The sequence below is a fragment of the Macaca thibetana genome, chromosome 7, assembly GCF_024542745.1.
Source record: "Macaca thibetana thibetana isolate TM-01 chromosome 7, ASM2454274v1, whole genome shotgun sequence".
NCBI classification, from domain to species: domain Eukaryota; kingdom Metazoa; phylum Chordata; class Mammalia; order Primates; family Cercopithecidae; genus Macaca; species Macaca thibetana.
In genome coordinates, this window is record NC_065584.1 from 41,158,133 (window position 1) to 41,179,395 (window position 21,263).

General features: G+C 38.1%; 2 protein-coding genes across 20 annotated transcripts in view; one reads left to right on the plus strand and one right to left on the minus strand.

Annotated features, from left to right (window-relative positions):
• Positions 1-21,263, minus strand: part of GPHN (gephyrin) — a 736,147-nt gene that overhangs the window by 651,898 nt on the left and 62,986 nt on the right. The gene's annotated exons all lie outside the window — the stretch shown is intronic.
• LOC126958661 (glycolipid transfer protein-like) lies at positions 1,002-1,755 on the plus strand. Its single transcript, XM_050797080.1, has one exon. The coding sequence runs from the start codon at positions 1,030-1,032 to the stop codon at positions 1,654-1,656; it is 627 nt and encodes a 208-aa protein (XP_050653037.1). The 5' UTR covers positions 1,002-1,029; the 3' UTR covers positions 1,657-1,755.

Genomic DNA, 21,263 nt, shown 5'->3' on the forward strand with positions numbered 1-21,263 from the left:
AGGTTAATATTAAAAACAAGTGTTCATTCCCCAAGACCTAAATTAAGAGACATATTTTGTCATAGTGGACAATGTACATAAAGAAGTGCACATAAAGAACAGTGAAATATGTCTCAGATAATATTAACGCAAGATGTACAATCAAACTGTTAGATGTGAAGAAATATCAGTTTCTATCTTTATAATTTTTAGATTTGAGGAAACATGATTCCTTCATTACAACTACAACTGACCTATATCGAAATAGAATAAAAATTAAAAAATTTTGTTTGTTACAAAAATGACCTAATTTATCAAGTATTTATTTACCAAGATAAATATTTAAACATATCATTTGATAATATCTAAGACAAAACAGAAATATAGTTGCAAGGTACAATCAATATAAGATTTAAAATTCCATTCCCTTCATCATACAAAAATAGGAATTGTGTATAAAAAGCTACATAAAAATACCTAGCATAGCACTGTTCATAATCGAAAATTGGATATATCTATATATCTAATGTCCCACTGCTGAAGATCACTTATGATACAGGCATTGAGTGGAAAATTATATAACCATTTTAAATGACTTTGAACTAAATTTTTGGTGGCAAAGGAAAATGTTCATAAAGTTGAAAAAAGCAAGGAACAAAAGTGTTCCTACAGTATGATTCAAAGTTTATAAAACAGTATAAATGTGTGTGCATACACACACAAAATAAAAACCCTGAAAATGTATATATCAAAATATTACTATTTCTGGATAGAGGGATTACAGGGATTTTAAAACTTTCTTCTTGTGTGTATTTCCCATATTCTTTTTTGTAATCTAAAAGTTAAAAGATTTCAAATTCCTGTTTTAGTTTTTACCCATATATAAATTTTGTAGCAGGAGGATTTCATAGACACTAGGACTCCAAATATAATCCCATGTTTAAGAATACAATTTTTTCGACGCTGGCATCCCCGGAGCCTGCGGCGGGTGGCTGTGACAACCCCAGCGCTGACGGCGGCTGGGGCATCACCGCGGGCCTCGACCCCGAAATGGCGCTGCTGGCTGAACACCTGCTGAAGCCGCTGCCCGCGGACAATCAGATCGAGACTAGGCACTTCCTCCAGGCGGTGTCCCACCTGCCGCCCTTCTTCGATTACCTTGGGTCCCCAGTGTTTACTCCCATCAAGGCAAACATAAGCGGCAACATCACGAAAATCAAAGCCGTGTACGACACCAACCCAGCCAAGTTCTGGACCCTGCAGAACATCCTGGAGGTGGAGAAAGAAATGTATGGAGCAGAGTGGCCCAAAGTAGAGGCCACACTGGCACTGATGTGGCTGAAAAGAGGCCTCCACTTCATCCAGGTCTTCCTCCAGAGCACCTGTGACGGGGAGCGGGACGAGAACCACCCCAACCTCATCCGCGTCAACGCCACCAAGGCCTACGAGATGGCCCTCAAGAAATACCATGGCTGGATCATGCAGATCTTCCAGGCAGCACTGTACGCAGCCCCCTATAAGTCCGACATCCTGAAAGCGCTCTCCAAGGGGCAGAATGTGACAGAGGAGGAGTGCCTGGAGAAGATCCGCCTCTTCCTAGTCAACTACACGGCCACCATCGATGTCATCTATGAGATGTACACGCAGATGATGGCCGAGCTTAACTACAAGGTGTAGGCGTTCTCACCGCTGGACACGCCCCCGACTCGTGGCCACAGGGAGAAACAGGCAAACCGGAATCACTGTGAATCAAGTCTGTGAGCTGCCCCTGGCTTGCGTCCCCGAGTCCTGCCAGAGTCTGCAGGGGACAGCCCATGTTTTTTAAGTCTTTTTTTTTTTTTTTTTTTTTTTTTTTTTTTGGCCTATTCTAAAGGACCAATAAATAATGATCTTACTTCCAAATCTTGGAATTTCACGACAGCACAGACTGACTTTATAGCTTCATTTCAGCGTGGCAAAAATCGATTAACACTTCTAATGAGTCAAGTCCCAGGGATTTTTGGTTTTGTTTTGTCGCCAAGGAGGAACACAGCTCTGGGGGAATGGTGTCGTCCACCTCATTTTAAAAATAAGCACATGATGGCCGGACACTGTGGCTCACGCCTGTAATCCCAGCACTTTGGTGGAAGCCCAGGTGGGCAGATCACCTGAGGTCAGGAGTTTGAGACCAACCTGGCCAACATGGTGAAACCCCAACTCTACTAAAAATACAAAAAATTAGTCAGGCGTGGTGGTGCACGCCTGTAGTTCCAGCTACTCAGGAAGCTGAGGCAGGAGAATCGCTTGAACCTGGGAGGTGGAGGTTGCAGTGAGCTGAAATCGCACCATTGCACTCCAGCCTGGGCAACAAGAGAGACTCGTCTCAAAAAAAAAAAGGGGGGAGAGGTGGGTGGACCAATTGAGGACAGAGTTTGAGACCAGTCTGACCAACATGGTGAAGTCTCTACTAAAAATATAAAATTAGCCAGGCACAGTAGCACAAGCCTGTAATCCCATCTTCTTGGGAGGCTGAGGCAGGAGAATCGCTAGAACCCTTAGGTGGAGGTTACAGTAGCCAAGATCGCACCACTGCATTCCAGTCTGGGCAACAAGAGCGAAACTCCGTCTCAAAAAAAAAAAAAAAAAAAAAAGGCATGTGACCTTATGAGGCTCTCGCTGTATTGCTATTTTGGTTATTTTAAGGGCTACAAAGAGTTTGATTTGAAATTATGCAGGGCCTCTATGTGGGATTTTTTTTTTTTTTTTTTAAAGCAAACTGGTGTGTATTCTCATGTGGTCTGCATAGTCCAGTCTCACAGCACTATTGTAAACCCTGCTCTTTCTATCTAGCTAGACAGGTTTTTTTGTTTGTTTTCTTTTTTGTGTTTTTGTTGTTGTTGTTGTTGTTTTACAGCTGAAACCAACCAGCAAGCCCTTGATGACCAAGAGGCGTTTCTTTCAAAGCTATAGGGCACAAACAATTGACCATAGATGACTCTGTCTGCATTCTTCTGCAGAATTATTTCCTTTAGGGACAGATTTTTCAACCTAAGAAACTACCTACTGTTTGTATTCTCTTGATGGGGAGAGATGAACCCTTCAGCCGCTAAGATTCAAGAAAACGCCTCACTGCCTTAACCTTAACTGTTCTTCCTGGAGCTAAAAAAAGCTGTATTTTTTTAAAGTGCTGGGGCAAACAAAGCAACCCCAAAAGAACTGATGTGTGTTTTAAAAGAAAAAACCCAATAAGGAACAACTGGTGATTTTTATGCATAAACTAAATAACCCTTAATAAATAAATCTCTATTTTGGAATTTTAAAAAAAATACAATTTTTTCAATATTTTTTTTTAAATACATTCTCAATGACACCTATTTTAGCCTTGTAAGCTTGATATGTTTAACAGAGAGAACTAAAAATTGAACAGTGGATCAAAAAACAATTTCTTCCTGGGAGAGGAGGGGAACTAGACCAAGAGCAAATATTGATAATATTGAAATATATGAATTAATCTATAACTCTTATTTCAAAATGTTCAATAACTCTTGGCACAGAGATGACTTTTTATTGGTTTTTTATTGAACGCTATGTGATTCTTAACACTGTCATCTTCCACCCCCCTCCTTAATATATATGAATCCAAGAAGCTTGCAAGTCATATTAAAATATTCTTTCTTTAGTTTGGCAGAAATTTGTACTTTTGACCTTGAATTTTCCCTACTACCTAATCAAAGAGTTTTATCATAAATAAACATTTACTACTGCAGGCATTAAAATGGAATAGGACTTAATAACTAGTAAAATTCCTTCCTAACTTCAGGTTTTCTGAAGATCTAAGTAACTGATGAAAAATTGAATCCTTTAACATGAAAAAACAAAAGTCATATTCACATTTCAAGTTATATGTGTCAAAGCACTGGTGCTGAAACAGAATAGGTTATCTTCTAATTTCACATCACTGAGTTATTCACTGCAGTAACATATTATTGAGAAAGTTATACTGGAGAATTACCTAACATTCTCTGACAAGAAAAAAAAAACTAACAATAAAAAGAAAAGCAGCCAAATGAGATGAAAAAATTATGAATTAGCATGGTGGTTTTTTATTACAAAGCTAAATATAGGGACAGATTTTTTCCACTTTGATCACTCTCACACTGTTGCACTGAAAATAAAGAAAACAATAATACATAGAATGCAAGAACACTGATCAACACAATCTACAATATTTACACAGAGATTATTAGTCACAAAGGGTTTTGGAGTATTCATTTAGTTAAGCAGTAACATTTCCTGAGGGCTTTCTATGTGATAGGAACTTTGCTGGTTATCAGAAATGCAAAAAATGAAAAGCCACAATTCTTGCCCTCAACAAGATCATACACAGGGAGGTTTACACATCTACCACCTGTGATAAATCAGCCCAATTACATGGGCACCAAATGTGAAATGATAATCACTATGTTGCCTAGTAAAGTTAGATTATTTGGTTTAAAAATTCCCTCTTAATTTTTTGGTTTTACAATGCAGTTAAGATGTATGATTAATGAGATGCATTGAAAAACAAGATGAGTATATTACAGAAGTATTGTATATGGGGAAAATCTTTGTATTTCAGCAATTTTTAATATTTACTTGAATTTTTCACTCTCCCACAAAACACCCACTACTTGGAGTCCTATTGCACAAATGTCAATCTATTGTTGGTTTTTCTTATTCCATAATAAGAAATTCATACATTTACATTAAAACACTACCTTGTTCATCTTTAAGACTTCCAATTAATGGTGCTCTGCTTTAGTTCCCAGTATTACAAAGGCAGAATAGATTTTTAAATAGTACTGGAAAAAACGGTCATATGAATGAGTGAGTATATGAATCCTGAAAACTGAAAACTAAAGAGGTTGCCCCTTCACCACCACTTTCCTATTCCAAAAAGACTAGAATCATTGAAGGTATTTGATGTAAAAAATGAGTACCTTCTGAAATAGTTCATCTCCTACATCTTCATAAGCCAACTTGAAATCTTACTGATTCTAAAAGCCTCCATTTAGAAACCATCACCTAACATCCTTCCGTGGTCTCCAAAATAATCTTCCCTCTGAATATCCATTACATCTGGGTGGCACTACCCTTATGCTACTTATCTCAAACTACCTTAAATTTAGTTATTTGAGCAAAACACCTTTAACCCTTTTAGATGGAAATAGCTCCTAAGAGCAAACGATATGTCTTTGTATCAGTTACACTACTTTAGTGTTGTCCTCAAACACTCATTGACTGTGTAACACTGTGCAAGGAACTTAACCTCTTTATTGTATAGTATGTGTTATAATACCTACCAGTAAGAGCTAATTTATTATTCACTGCTACTTCACAGAACAAACCCACTTCAAGTAGTGAGAATCAACTGTACTTAGAGTACTGACAAATACATAGTAAGCTAAGGAACTATTAACTACCATCAGAGTTGTATTGTTAATAGCACATGGTAGGTACTTGAACATCTGTTAAAACAGTGCCTGAATAAAATAAAAATAAGGACTAGATTTTAAAAAGGAAGAAAATTTCCAAATTATTTTTATATGACAGTCACATAACATTGGCCCCAAACCTTCACAAAACTGCACAGAAAACTGCACAAATAAAACACACTAAAGAATAACAATGCAAAAACTTTAAATGAGATAATATGCAAAAGAATCCAAAACACTAAAAAAAATTTAAAAGAGGGGTACATTCCAGAAGTTCAAAGGTTTTTAATATTACAAATGCATTAATAAAATTCATTATATTAATGGAAGATTATACGTTTATTTTCATAACTGCTGAAAGTAAAGAAATTATCAAAGATCCATGACTCAAAAGCCTCTTAGGCACAATGTATAAAAAAATTGTACTAACGGCCTTCCCTCCCAAACTATCCCAGTGTTTAGCTAAAGACTGCATCAACTGCAAGGCTGAATTAAATGGCTACTGAATTTCTTTCCACTTCTTTTTTTTTCTTTTTTTTTTTTTGAGATGGAGTCTTGCTCTGTCGCCCAGACTGGAGTGCAGTGGCACTGATCTCGGTTCACTGCAACCTCCACCTCCCGGGTTCAAGCAATTCTCCTGCCTCAGCCTCCTGAGTAGCTGGGATTACATGCATGCACCACCACGCCTGGCTAATTTTTGCATTTTTAGTAGATATGGGGTTTCACAATGTTGTTCAGGGTAGTCTCGAAATCCTGACCTCGTGATCAGCTTCGGCCTCCCAAAGTGCTGGGATTGCAGGTGGGAGCCACCGCGCCCGGCCTCTTTCTACTTCTTTATTTTGCTTTTCCGTTTTTAGGGATAGAAGCGGAGGGGAAAGCAAGTGCATCTTTTGGTTAAGAGCACACATCTGAAGTAAGACCACTGGATTCACCAACTATATAACCATGGGCAAATTAACTAATGCCTTCCTCAGAGTCTCAGTACTTTTTTTTTAACTGACTGATTAAAAGTATAAATATATTTATAATATAAATATATATTTTATATATATTAAATATATTTATAATATACAAATACAAAAGATGCTTTGATATCTGTAGAATGGCTAAATCAAGCTATTTAACATATGCATTGCCTCACATACTTATCATTTCTTCTGGTAAGAACACTTAAAATCTACTGTCTTAGCAATTTTCAAATATGCCACATATTGTTATTAACTGCAGTCACCATGATTTTCAATAGTCTTTGAACTTATTCCTCCACTTTAAATAAATTTTTCTGTCTTTTAACCAACATCTCTCTAATTCTGCCCACACCCTAGCCTCTGTTAATCAACATTTTACTGTTTCTATGAGGTCAACATTTTTGCACTACACATGTAATAAGTAAGATCATGAGTATTTGTCTTTCTGTGCCTTACTTATTGTCACTTAACATAATGTCCTACAGGTTGATCCATGATGTTGAGAATGACAGGATTTCCTTCTTTTGTTAAGGCTGAATGATATTTCACTGTGTATATATAACATGTTTTCTTCATCCATTCACCCATTAACGGACACTTAGATTGATTCCACATCTTGGCTATTGGAAATAATGCCACAATGAACACAGAAGTGATGGCAGTAGCAGGCCATCTGGAACGGACACTGCCATGATGCCAGCTGCAGTGTGGGAGGTAAGACTGGAGCTTGTGGACTCCACAATGCTGCAGGAGCCAGGAACAGGTAGAAGCCCTGCCCACTTCCAAGTTGAAGGGGCAGGAGCCCTGCCCTCCTGGGTGCAGTTGCAGCCACCCAGCCACAGCTGCAGACCCAGGCATTTCTGCACTCTCAGGGGCCTGCGAAGACACTCCTGCAGTCTCGGAAGAGTCTGCTCCCACTGCCTGGCCTCTCTCTCCCCACTCCTGGCACCCGCTCCAATTTTGGAGCAACGTTGTGGCCAAGCCTGTCACGACATAGCTGGGTATGCACACACTTGAGGCAGTGCTGACAAGCCAGTCCCATGCTGCCTCAGCCCCCTCTGGACTGTGTTTTTAAGTTTTGGTCTGCATTTTAGACTAATCCTACTTGCTCCTGTGAACCAACCAGTGATTTCTGACTGCAGCTCAGAGAGACAAAAGGGATGGGTAATGTAAACATCTGGATCAATATTCCAATTTTGAGCATGTCAGCAGCCTCATGGTTTTTGAGCTGTCCTTACCCCTTTGTTTCGTTTTGATCCATGTCTTCTAATAACCCGGTTTGTCTCTTCTCGCCTTTGGGCCATCAAGCTCCAAATGGTCATGCAAATGGAAACTTGGCTGATGGCTCCCTTTTACTAGGGACCCTTAGATAGGGCCTCTAAGAAGATATAACTGCCATTTTCCCCATAAACAACGCCCCCTGTCAGCATGAAGCAGTTAAGAGCAGTCATTGTCCCTATCCTAATGGCAGAGACGTACCTCTTCAGAAAAGGGATTGATGGCAGTGGCAGCCTGTCTGGAAGCAGTGTCAATCAATCCCTGGCATCATCAATGATGCCAGATGCAGTAGGGGAGGCACAGCTGGGGCTGTGCACTCCACAGAGCTGACAGGAATCAGGAATAGGTGGAAGCCCCCAGCCCATTCCAAGCTAAAGAGGTGGGAGCCCCGCCCCCCAGGCGCAGTTGTAGCTGTCAAGCCATGGCTGCAGACCCAGGCATCTCTGTACTCTTGGGGACCCAGGAAGCCCTGCTGACCCACAAGCTTGGAAGTGACTGCTCCCTCTGCCTAGCCTCTCCCCACTCCAAGCACCCACTCCAAGCACCTGCTCCGATTTTGGAGCAAAGTTGTGGCCAAGCCCAGGCACTGTCATGAATCAGCCATGTGTGAACATACTCAGGGCAGCTATGACACACCAGCCCCTTCATGCCTTGGCCCCCTCCAGACTTTGGGTACCAACGAGCATGGGAGACAGGCTGACAGGGGGCTAAGGGTGGCTTGACGCAGGCCTGCAGGCAACATTCAGCACAAAAAGCCTGGGCACCATGGGTACCATGGATGGCAGGTTAATGACAGCAGGAGGCAGACAGGCCTAGACGGAAAGGCGCAGGTAGCTAGTAAAACCTCATCTTCAGGTCAGAGACAGCCCAGACTGCTAGTGCCAAGGACTGGAGGGAGAACTTCTGGTGATTTTTTTGGGCCTGCCCATGGCTTTCCATGGACCAATCAGCATGTACTTCTTCCCCTCTGAAGCCCATAGAAACCCTGGACTCAGCTAAACTCAAGCAGACGACAGGACATCCTGCCTGCAGAAAAGAGCTACCCATTGTGGGTCTCCTCTCTGCTGAGAGCTGAGCAGTTGATGGGACAACCTGCCTTTGGAGAGGAGCTACCCACTATGGGTCTCCTCTCTGCTGAGAGCTGAACACTTGTCAGGATGCCCTGCCTGCAGAGAGGAGTTACCCACTGTGGGTCTCCTTTAAGCTGTTCTGTCACTCAATAAAGGATCTCTTCACCTTGTTCACCCTCCACTTGTCCACATAACTTATTCTTCCTGGGCACAGGACAAGAACTCAGGACCTGCTGAATGGCACGACTGAAAGAGCAGTAACACGAAAAGGGCTGAAACACGCCCCTTTCTTGCCACGCTGCAGGTGACAAGAAGCAGAGAAGAGCTGTAGCACTTCAGGGAGCCCAAACTTAAGAGCTCCCCAAGCTACAGCTGTGACATCCTCAATGGGGCTCTGCAGTTCCTGAAGTCTCCAAGCTTCCAGGCACCAGTGCTTACCCCACTGGCAGCTGTGGAAGCTGCTCGTGGTATGCCTCATTGAGCCGCAGCCTTGCAGGGTGCCAGCACCTGTGCCAGCACCTGGAGGTGTCCACCACACCACAACTAGTGTGCTTGGCTATGTACAGTGGCTGGATCACATGCTAACTCACACACTCCTCACCACTCCGTACCTGGCTCGCCCTTGGCAGGTATGGGATACAGGCTGTTAGCGCAAGCAGAGTGTATCATGTCAGGCAGAGTGGGCAGAACAAGCCAAGAAGGCCCAAGTAAAATTCGGGCAAAGGCAATACCAGCCACAGAGGTTCCTGGCTAGAAAAGTGACACTCCAAGGATGTTGTGACAGAAGTACAGGTATCTCTTTGACACAGATATGATTTCCTTTGGACATACACCAAATAGTAAGTAAAAATATTGGATGACATGATAGTTCTACTTTTAATTTTTGAGATACCTCCATACTGTTTTTGATTATGCCTGTAATACTAACTTACAACCCAACCAACAGTCTTCAAGGGTTCTCTTTTCTCCATAAACTTGCTAATACTCATCTTCGGTCTTTGCTTTTTTTTTTTTTTTTTTTTTTTTTTAAGAGACGGAGCCTCGTTCTGTCGCCCAGGCAGGAGTGCAGTGGCGCAATCTCAGCTTACTGCAAGCTCTGCCTCCCAGGTTCATGCCATTCTCCTGCCTCAGCCTCCCAAGTAGCTGGGACTACAGGCACCCGCCACCACGCCCAGTTAATTTTTTGTATTTTTAGTGGAGACGGGGTTTCACCGTGTTAGCCAGGATGGTCTCGATCTCCTGACCTTGTGATCCGCCCGCCTCAGCCTCCCAAAGTGCTGGGATTACAGGCGTGAGCCACCGCGCCCTGCCAGTCTTTTTTAAAGTAGTCATTCTAACAGCTATAAGATAGTATCTCATTAGAGTTATAATCTCCTTTTTCCTGATGATTAGTAATGTTCATCACTTTTTCATAAACCTGTTGGCCAATTATATGTCTTGTTTTCAAAAATGTTTATATAGGTCCTTTGCACATTTTTATATCAGATTGTTTTCTTACTTTCAAGTTCCCCATATATTCTGGATATTAATCCCTTATCAAACATATGGTCTCATGTATTTCCTCCTATTCCACAGGTTTTCTCTTCATCCTGTTTCCTTTGCTGTGCAGAAGCTTTTTAGATTGATGTCATCCTATTTGTCTATTTGTACTTTTGTGGTCTGTGCTTTGGGGGTTATATCCAAAGTATGTGTGATCATACCAATGACAGAGAGCTTTTCTCCTATGATTTATTTACTACTTTTACCGTTTTAGGTCTTACATTTAAGTATTTAATCCATTTTGAGATGATTTTTATATATGATGTGAGATGGGAGTCTAATATTCTTCTGCAAGTGAATATCCAGTTTCCCTATGACCGTTTATTGATGAGACCTCCCTTCCCCCATTGTGTGATCTTGGCATTTTCATCAACAATCAATTGACCATAGATGTATGGATTTTTTTTCTGGCTTTTCCATTCTATCCTGTAGATCTGAGTGTCTGCTTTTATGCCAGCACCACGCTGATTTGATTAACACAGCTTTGTAGTAGATTTTCAAATCAGGTACTATGAGGCCTCCAGCTTTGACCTTTTTACTCAACATTGTTCCAGCTATTTTGAAGTGTTTGTGATTTCATTTGAATTTTAGGATTTTTTTTTTTTTTTTTTTTTGTCAATTTCTGGGGAATATGTCATTGGAGTTTTTGATGGGGTTTGCATAGAATCTGTAGATAACTTTGGGCAGTAGAGACACTTTAACAATGTTAGTCCTTTCAATTCATGAACATGAGATAACTTTCCCTTTATTTTATCTTCCTAAATTTCTTACATACATGGTTTATAGTTTTCTGCTTACAGAGTTTTTAACCTCTTTGGGTAAATTTATACCTAATTTATTTTTGTAGCTACCGTAAATAGGATTGTGTTCTTAATTTCCTTTTGAGGTAATTTGTTGTTATTGTATAGAAATGCTACTAACAATTATATGTTGATTTTGTAATCTACAACTTTATGGAATTTATTAATCAATTCTTACAGGTTTTTGGTGGAGCCTTTAAGCTTTTCTATATATAAGGTTATGTCATCTATATGGAAAAACAATTTAACTTCTTCCTTTCCTATTTGAATCCTTTTTATTTATTTGACTTGCCTAACTGTTCTGGTTAGTACTTTCAGTACTGTGTTGAACAAAAGTGGTAAGGGTGAGTGCCCATGTCTTGTTCCTCATCTTAGGAAAAAGGCCTTCAACTTTTCAGTGCTGTGTATAATATTCACTACTGACTTGTGGTATATTGTCTTTATTATGTTTAGAGGTAAATCTTTGATATTCCACGGTGTATAAGTGCCAAATTTTCTTTATCCAGTCTATCATTGATGGGCATTTGGGTTGGTTCCAAGTCTTTGCTATTGTGAATACTGCTGCAATAAACATATGTGTACATGTGTCTTTATAGTAGAATTATTTATAATCCTTTGGGTATATACCCAGTAATGGGATTGCTGGGTTAAGTGGTATTTCTGGTTCTAGATCCTTGAGGAATTTCCAGTGTCTTCCACAATGGTTGAACTAATTTACACTCTGACCAACAGTGTAAAAGCGATCCTATTTCTCCACATCCACTAAAGCATCTGTAGTTTCCTGACTTTTTAATGAGAGCCATTTTAACTGGCATGAGATGGTATCACATTGTGGTTTTGATTTGCATTTCTCTAGTGATGAATGACAATGAGCTGATGAGCTTTTTTTCATATGTTTGTTGGCCACATAAATGTCTTCTTTTGGGAAATATCTGTTCCTGCTCCTTCTTAATGGGTATTTGTTGTTGTCATTGGTGTTGTATATTTGTTTAAGTTCCTTCTAGATTCTGGATATTGGCCCTTTGTCACATGGATGGATTGTAAAAATTTTCTCCCATTCTGTAAGCTGCCTGTTCACTCTGATGGTAGTTACTTTTGCTGTGCAGAAGTTCTTTAGTTTAATTAGATCCCATTTATCAATTTTGTTTTTTGTTGCCATTGCTTTTGGTGTTTTAGGCATGAAGTCTTTGCCCATGCCTATGTTCTCAATGGTATTGCCTAGGTTTTCTTCTAGGGTTTCTATGGTTTCAGGTTTTACGTTTAAGTCTTTAATCCATCTTGAGTTAATTTTTGTATAAGGTGTAAGGAAGGAGTCTACTTTCACTTTTATGCATACGGCTAGCCAGTTTTCCCAACACCATTTATTAAATAGGGAATCCTTTCCCCATTGCTTTTGTCATGTTCGCCAAAGATACGATGGCTGTAGATGTGTGGCGATATTTCTGAGGACTCCATTCTGTTCCATTGGCCTATATATCTGTTTTGGTATCAGTAACATGCCATTTTGGTTACTGTAGCCTTTGTGGTACAGTTTGAATTCAGGTAGCGTGATGCCTCCAGCTTTCTTCTTTTTTGCTTAGGATTGTCTTGGCTATACAGCCTATTTTTTGGTTCCATATGAAATTTAAAGTAGTTTTTTCTAATTCTGTGAAGAAAGTTAATGGTAGCTTGATTGGGATAGCACTGAATCTACAAATTACTTTGGGCAGTATGCTCATTTTCATGATATTGATTCTTCCTATCCATGACGATGGAATGTTTTTCCATTTCTTTGCGTCCTCTCTTATTTCCTTGAGCAGTGGTTTGTAGTTCTACTTGAAGAGTTCCTTCACATCCCTTGTAAGTTGTATTCTTAGTATTTTATTCTCTTTATAGCAATTGTGAATGGGAGTTCACTCAAGATTTCACTCTCTGTTTCTCTATTACTGATGTATAGAAATTCGTGTGATTTTTGCACATTGATTTTGTATCCTGAGAGTTTGCTGACATTGCTTAATCAGCTTAAGGAGATTTTGGGCTGAGACGATGGGGTTTTCAAAATGCACAATCACGTTATCTGCAAAGAGAGACAATCTGACGTCCTCTTTTCCTATTTCAATACTCTTTATTTCCTTTTCTTGCCTGATTGCCCTGGCCACAACTTCCAATACTACGTTGAATAGGAGTGGTGAGAGAGGGCATCCTTGTCTTGTGCCAGTTTTCAAAGGGAATACTTCCAACTTTTGTGCATGGAGGTATGGGGACCCACTTGAGGAGGCAGTCTGTCCCTTAGCAGAGCTCGAGTGCTGTGCTCGGGGATCTGCTGCTCTCTTCAGAGCTGGCAGGCAGGAACGTTTAAGTCTGCTGAAGCTGCGCCCAGAGCCGCCCCTTCCCCCAGGTATTCTGTCCCAAGGAGATGGGAGTTTTGTCTATAAGCCGCTGACTGGGGCTGCTGTCGGGCAGTTCTTTATAGTAATGTGAGAATGGACTAATACAATCTTCTATACTTAATATTTTAGATTTTGTCAAATGCCTCTTCTGCATCTATTGAGATAGCCATATTTTTGTCCTTCTTTTTGTTAATGTAGTATATGACCTCTACTGATTTGCATGAGTTGAACCAACCTTGCATCCCAGAAATAAATCCAACTTGATCATGATAACAGATCCTTATAATGTGTTACTGATTTTAATTTGCTAGTATTTTATTGAGAATGTCTGCATCTATGTTCATCAGGAATACTGGCCTGTAATTTCTTCTTATAATGTACTTGTTTGTCTATGGTATCAGGGTAATACAGGCCTCTTAAAATGAGTTTGAAAGTTTTACCTACTCCTCAATTTTTTTGGAAGAATTTCAGAAGGATTGGTATTACTTCTTCTTTAAATGTTTGTAAAGTTCAGATGTGAAACCATCAAGTCCTGAACTTTTTCAGATAAGAGCTATTTTTTATTATTAACTTAATCTCCTTACTGGTTATTGTTATGTTAAGCTTTTCTATTTTTTCATGATTCAGTCTTGGTAGGTTGTACACATTTCAGGATTTTACCCGTGTCTTTTAGATTATCTAATTTGTTTGTATATACTTTTTCACAGTAGTCTCTTGTCATCTGTATTTCTGTGGTATCTCCTGTACTGCCTACTCTTTCATTTTTGATTTTATATATTTCAGTCTTGTGTCATTTTTCTTAGTTAAAAGTTTGTCAACTGTTTATCTTCTGGAAAAAAATCAATTCTGTTTTGTTCATCCTTTCTACTGTTTTACAGTCTCTATTTCATTTATTTCTGTCCTGACCTTTATTTTTTTCTTTGCTACTGTAAACTAGGGATTTATATTGTTCTTTTTTCTAGTCCTTTGAGGTACAGCATTAGACTGTTTTAGTGGGATCTTTCTTATTTTTGATCTGTGTGTTTATTGCTATAAACTTCTCTTAGAAATGCTTTTGTTCCCAGGCGCGGTGGCTCACGCCTGTAATCCCAGCACTTTGGGAGGCCGAGGCGGGCGGATCACGAGGTCAGGAGATCGAGACCATCCTGGCTAACACAGTGAAACCCCGTCTCTACTAAAAATACAAAAAATTAGCCGGGCGTAGTGGTGCGCGCCTGTAGTCCCAGCTACTTGGAGGCTGAGGCAGGAGAATGGCGTGAACCCGGGAGGCGGAGCTTGCAGTGAGCCGAGATCGTGCGCTCCAGCCTGGGCGCCAAGCGAGACTCCGTCTCAAAGTCTCAAAAAAAAAAAAAAAAGAAAGAAAGAAATGCTTTTGTTGCATCCCGTAAGTTTTGTTATGTAGTATTTTCATTTGTCTCAAGATATTTTTAATTTCCCTTTAATTTCCCATTTCAGTTTTACTCTTGGTTGTTTAGGGTCGTGTAAATTTGTGCAAATTTCTAAATGTTGCAATATTTCTTCTGTTATGAATTCTATTTTCATACCATTGTGACTGGAGATGATATCTGGCATAATTTCAGTCTTCTTAAATTTGTTAAGATTTTCTGGTCTGACATATGCTCTATCCTGGAGAAGTTTCCCAAAGTGCTTGAGAAAAATGTGGATTCTGCTACTGTTGGATAGAAGGCTGAAATGCTCTATGTATATTTGTTACATTTGGTCTAAGATGTAGTTCAAGTTCTATATCATTTTCTGTCTGGATGATCTGTTCATTATTTAAAGAGGAATACTAAAGTCTTTACTACTACTATATTGTAGTCTATCTCATTCTTCAGATTTCTTAATATTTACTTTACATATTTAGGTACTCTGATGTTGGGTGCAGATATATTTACTATTGTTATATCTTCTTCATAAATTGATACCTTTACATTATATAATGACCTTTTGTCTCTTTTTATAATTTTTATTTAAATTCTATTTCATCTGATACAAGTACAGCTACTTCTGCTTTCCTTTGGTTTCCATCAGCATGGATTATCTATTTCTATCCTGTCATATTCAATCTATATGTGCCCTTAAAGGTGAGAGTGATTCTCTTGTAGGCAGAACATGCTTGGGTCTTGTTTTCTGATTGATTCAGTCACCCTCTATCTTTTCTTTGAAGAATTTAATCTATTAGCATTCAAGGTAATTATTTATAGGTAATGATTTACTATTGCTATTTTGCTCATTGTTTTCCGGTTGTTTTGTAATTCTTTCTTCCTTTCTTGATGTCTTCCTTTATGGTTAGATGATTTTCTCTAGCGCTATGCTCTGATTCCTACTTTTTATCTTAAGTGTATCTAGCATAGATTTTTTCCTTTATAGTGACTAAGAGGTTTACATGAAACATCTTACAGTTGGACTATTTTAAGCTGATAACGACTTTGGTTTGATTGCATAAAGTAACTCTACACTGTTATTCCATCCCCCAACAATATTTTATGATGTCATGTAGTAATTTACTTTTTTTTTTTTTTAATACATCTTCACCTTCCCACTGTTGAGTATGATGTTAATTGTGGGCCTATCATATACAACCTTTATTGTGTTCAGGTACATTCCTCTATACCTAACTTGCTGAGGGTTTTTATCATAAAAAATGTTAAAGTTTCTCTAATGCTTTTTCTGCATTTATTGAGATAATCACGTGGTTTTTGTAATTTATTCTATTAATGTATGACATTTATCAACTTGTAAATGTTGAACCACAGACATAAATGCATCCTAGGAATAAATTCTGCTTGATCATGGTGTATGATGTTTTTCATGTACTGGTTTGCTAGTATTTTGTTGAGAATTTCTGCATCTGTCTTCATCAACAATATTGGCCTGCATTTTTTTTTTTTTTTTTTTGTAATGTCTTTGACTTTGGTATCATGGTAATAATGGCCTCTTAAAATGAGTTTGGACATTTTCTCTCATAAATTTTCAATTTTTTGAGAGAGCTTGAGAAACACTGGTGTTTATTCTTTAAATATTTGATAGAATTCACTAGTAAAGGCATCAGGTCCTGGGTTGTTTTTTGGGTGGTTTATGGTTGCTGATTCAACCTCCTTACTTATTATTAGTTTATACAGGTTTTCAACTTCTTCACGACTCAGTCTTGGTAAGATGTATGTTTCCAGGAATTTAGGTTATCTAATTTGTTGGCATATGATTGCTCTAGCTGTCTCTTATGATCCTTCATATTCCAGTGATATAAGATGTAATGTCTCCTCTTTCATTTCTGATTTTATTTCTTTAACTCTTCACTATTTTTTCAGTCTAGCTAAAGGTTTATCAATTTTATCTTTTAAAAAAACAACTCTTAGTTTTGTTGATCTCTTCTATTGGTTTTATAATTTCTATTTCATTTATTTCTGCTCTGATTTTTAATATTTCATCCATTCAACTAACTTTGCGCTTACTCTGTTATTTTTCTAGTTCCTTGAAGTGTAACACTAGATGGTTTGAGATTTTTCTTGTCTTATGTGTAGGCATCCACCACTATAAACTTCTCTCTTATGTTCTGCTGCATCCTATACAAAATGATATGTTCAGTGTCCACTTTCATTAGTCTCAAGGTATTGTTTTATTGTCCTTTTAATTTCTTCTTTGACCCACTGATTATTGAGAAGCATGTTTAATTTCCATATATTTGTAATTTTTTGAAATTCTTTCTATTAATGATTTCTAATTTCATACCATTGTGGTTAAAAAAGATACGTGATATCATTTAAATACTCTTAAATGTATTATGATTTGTTTTCTAGACCAACATATGGTATACCCTGGAGAATGTTTAGCATATGCTTAAGAAGGATGTGTGTTCAGTGCTGCTGGATGAACTATTCTGATATATGTTTGTTAGGTACAGTTGCTTTACTGTGTGATTGAAGTCCACACATCAAATTATAAATCAAGTTCCATATTAATTTTCTAAGTGGATGATCTATTTATTGATAAATGTGAAATACTGAAGTCCTATACTATTATTGTCTTGTAGTCTTGTCTCTCCCTTCAGATCTATTAATATTTGCTTTATGTATTTAGGTGTTCTGATATTGGGTGCATATCTGTTTACAATTGTTGTATCTTCTTGATTAAATGACACTTTTATCATTATATAATCTTCTGTGCCTCTTTTCACAATTTTTTATTTAATGTTTATTTCATCTAAGTATAGCAACCTCTGTTCTCTTTTGGTTTCCATTTTCATAGACTATCTTTTCCAATTTCTTCACTTTCAGTCTATTTGTGTCCTTAAGGATGAAATGAATCTCTTATTAACAGCATACAGATTGGACATTTTTTTTTAATCCTTTCAGCCACTCTGCGTCTTTTGATGGGAGAATTTAATCCACTGACATTTAAACTACTTGTTTGATAGATAAAGACATACTACTGCCATTTTGTTCATTGTTTTCTGGTAGCTCTGCAGATTCTTTGTTCCTTTCTTCCACTCTACCTGTCCTCCTTTGTAATTTAATGATTCTCTGTTGTGGTATGCTTTGATTTCTTACTTATCTCCTATGTATCTATTATAGCTCTTTCATTTGTGGTTACCATGAGGCTTACATAAAACATATTACGGCTGTAACAGGCTATTTTTAAGCTGATAACTTCAATAACACATAAAAACTCTACAATTTTATTACCCACCAATATATTATTATTGATGTCAAAATTTACATATTTTATATATTGTATATCACTTTATTATAAATATACCTATTTTAACAGCTTTATATTTAAACTTCTTACTAAATTGATTTACACACCATCATTATAGAATTACATACAGCATTCTGAATTTGACTACATACTTACTTTCACCAGTGAATTTTATACATTTATATGTTTTCATATTACCAATTACCATTCTTTTCTTTCAGCTTAAAGAATTCCCTTTTGCATTTCTTATACGGCAAGTCTAGTAAACTTCCTCAGTTCTTATTAGTCTGGGAAAGTCTTTATCTCTCCTTCATTTCTGAGGGACAACTTTATGGTTCCTAGTTTGTTTGTTTTTTTCCTTTGAGCAAGACATTTTTGTTTGCTTTTTTTCCCCACTCTATCCTGACCTGCAAGGTTTCTGCTGAGAAATCTAATGATAGCCATATTGGAGTTCTCTCTCACGAGATTTGCTTCTTTTCTCCTGCTGCTTTCAGGATCCTCTCTTTGTCTTAACACTTCTGAGAGTTTTACTAGGTCTTACTGTAGCATTGTTTCAACTGAGCATAACTGGAGACCTTTGAGCTTCCTATGTGTGGATATCTATATCTGTACCTAGTTTATGAAAGTTTTCTGTCATTATTTATTTAAATACATTCACTACTCCTTTCTCTCTCTGTGTTCCTTCTGGAACTCCTATAATGCAAAGATTGGTTTGCTTCATTGCCCTATAATTCTCACAGACTTTCTCACTCTTTTTCATTCTTTTTTCGTTTTGTTCTTCTGACTGGGTAATTTCTAATAACCAGTCTGTGAGTTTACTGATCCTTTCTTCTGCTTGATCAAATCTTATGTTGAAGCTCTCTATAGAAATCTTCGCTTCAGCCATATCTATAAATTTTTGTTTAAAAATTGAGTTGATTAAAAATGGCTAACATTGGAGAGCTGGTATGCAATTTAAGATCGTCCAAAATTAATCATATATCAAATGCAATGTCTTAACAATATTTACATTTACTACTTTCAGTCCTCTGTCTAAAATAGGATTCTTGTCCAAGTGTCTTGGTTCCAGATATGATACTGGGAAACAGAAGAGTACAGAGAGATTGTATATAACCTTGACTGGGTCAGACATTATAAGCCTTACGGTGAAATTTAGTCACAATTCTGTCCATAGTGAAATCTCATTCATCCTCTCCTCATGCAAAATTCCTTTAGTTCTTTCCTTTGCTTTATTTATTAATCAAATTGAAAAATCAGTCTCTAAAACACAACTTTAGAAGAGATCTGTCAAAACAGTAAAGATCAGGATTCCTAAAATTCTGACAGCGGATTGCACATGTATTCATTTTACTTTAATGTGTGTGTACAGATATCACCGAGACTTTGGTTGACAAACCTTGCCATAATTTAATAATATCTTCAGTTACTTGAAGAAGGAATAATTGTAACATAGCACATTCCAGGGATTTCAGCTTCCCTGTAGAGATTTACCTAGGAACCTACATAATATATGTAAATAACTGAAAATTAAGAGGCACTGGTGTGGTAGAAAGCATACAGAAACTATTGAATGAACTGAATTTCTTACGGTTCTGCTAGCTATCGCGACCTGATCCCAAGACCCTCAGATTCTCTAAGTTTTAGTGTCCTCGCCCTGAAAGCAGGACTGTATGCGTGTTTTTAAGAATCATCAACTTTGTACAGTTCCTTCCACCTTTAAAATTTTGTGATAACCTACCCTATTTTAAGTCCCATGCCACTTTTAAGTGTGGTCTATAGACTAGTAACAGCAGCATCTGGGAGTTAGTCAGAAATGCAGACTCTCAGGTCCCACCTTTAGACCTACTAAATCAGAATCATCAGTCAACAAGATTCCTAGGCAATTAAACTGAAATGAAAATTAGAGATGCGCTGCTATAGACTATTTTTTTCAGTTATGACGTCAATGTCCAATTGCTTATCAAAAGAAAAGTGTATTAAATGACACAGACATTGATTTAAGAAAAGGAAAACATGGCAATTCATGACCCTTAAATATCAGAATAATAGAAGAACAAATTGAATAATGTTATTTCAAATTATGAATTATTTAAATGGTTGGAATTCATTCTAAAGAAAAAGAGGATTTTAAAACAGTTCATCTCTTTCAGTAATTAAATACAGAAGATAGTATTCATTAAAAATATACTACTCTTAATTATAATAGTCTTAATTACATAAATACATTATTCTGCTGGCAGCACTAAGGGATTGACGTGAAGGTATTTTCTTCCTATTATTTCCACCAAAATTTCCTATCCCACCAAATCCCCCAAATAAACTTAGATTGTGCATAGAAAATATGCTTGCCATAAATTTTTAAGATAAGTATTTTAGCCTCCTACTCTTCTAAGCAGATTGCAATCCTGAAGCCCCTCTTATTACAGATATTATTGGCATTATCATACACATTTCCAAGATTTAAAAAAAAAAAAAAACCAGGTACAGAGAGGGTTAGTAAATTGATGAAGATCTTTCAACTAATAAGTAGCTCAGACATGATTAATATCGGGCTGACTCTGAGTCCCTTTCTCCTTCCATTATGCCATACTGTTTCCCTCTTGAAAAAAAAAAAATCCAGATTTATTTTTAAAGAGCTAAAAGAGCCAAACATTTGTACTATAAAAGAATTACACTTCCTTTAAAAAGTACCACAAGACCAGTACAAGGCCAGTCCCTGTGGACCCAGCCTCCATGCTAGCCAGCACAGATGCAGAATCCAGGCCCATGCCCATGGAATGAGACTCCAAACTGGCCCATACAACCCAAGGCACCAGGCCAGCATTCACAGCTCCAGGCTCCAAACTGGCCCCTGCAGCCCCGGGCTCTAGGATAACCCCAGCATCAGGCAGCATCCAGCAGACCCACCATCTAGGCCTGCCTAGTAGATCCCAGTGCTGGGACTACTCCAACAAGCCAAGGCTCCAAGACCACGCATGTGGACCCATGCTTCAGTCTGTCTCTCACAGATCAAAATCCCAGACCCACTCCTGCAGATTAAAGTTCCAGGCCTGCCCCAGTGTCCTGCCAGTTCCCATGGATTCAGACTCTAGACCCATCCCAGGGATGC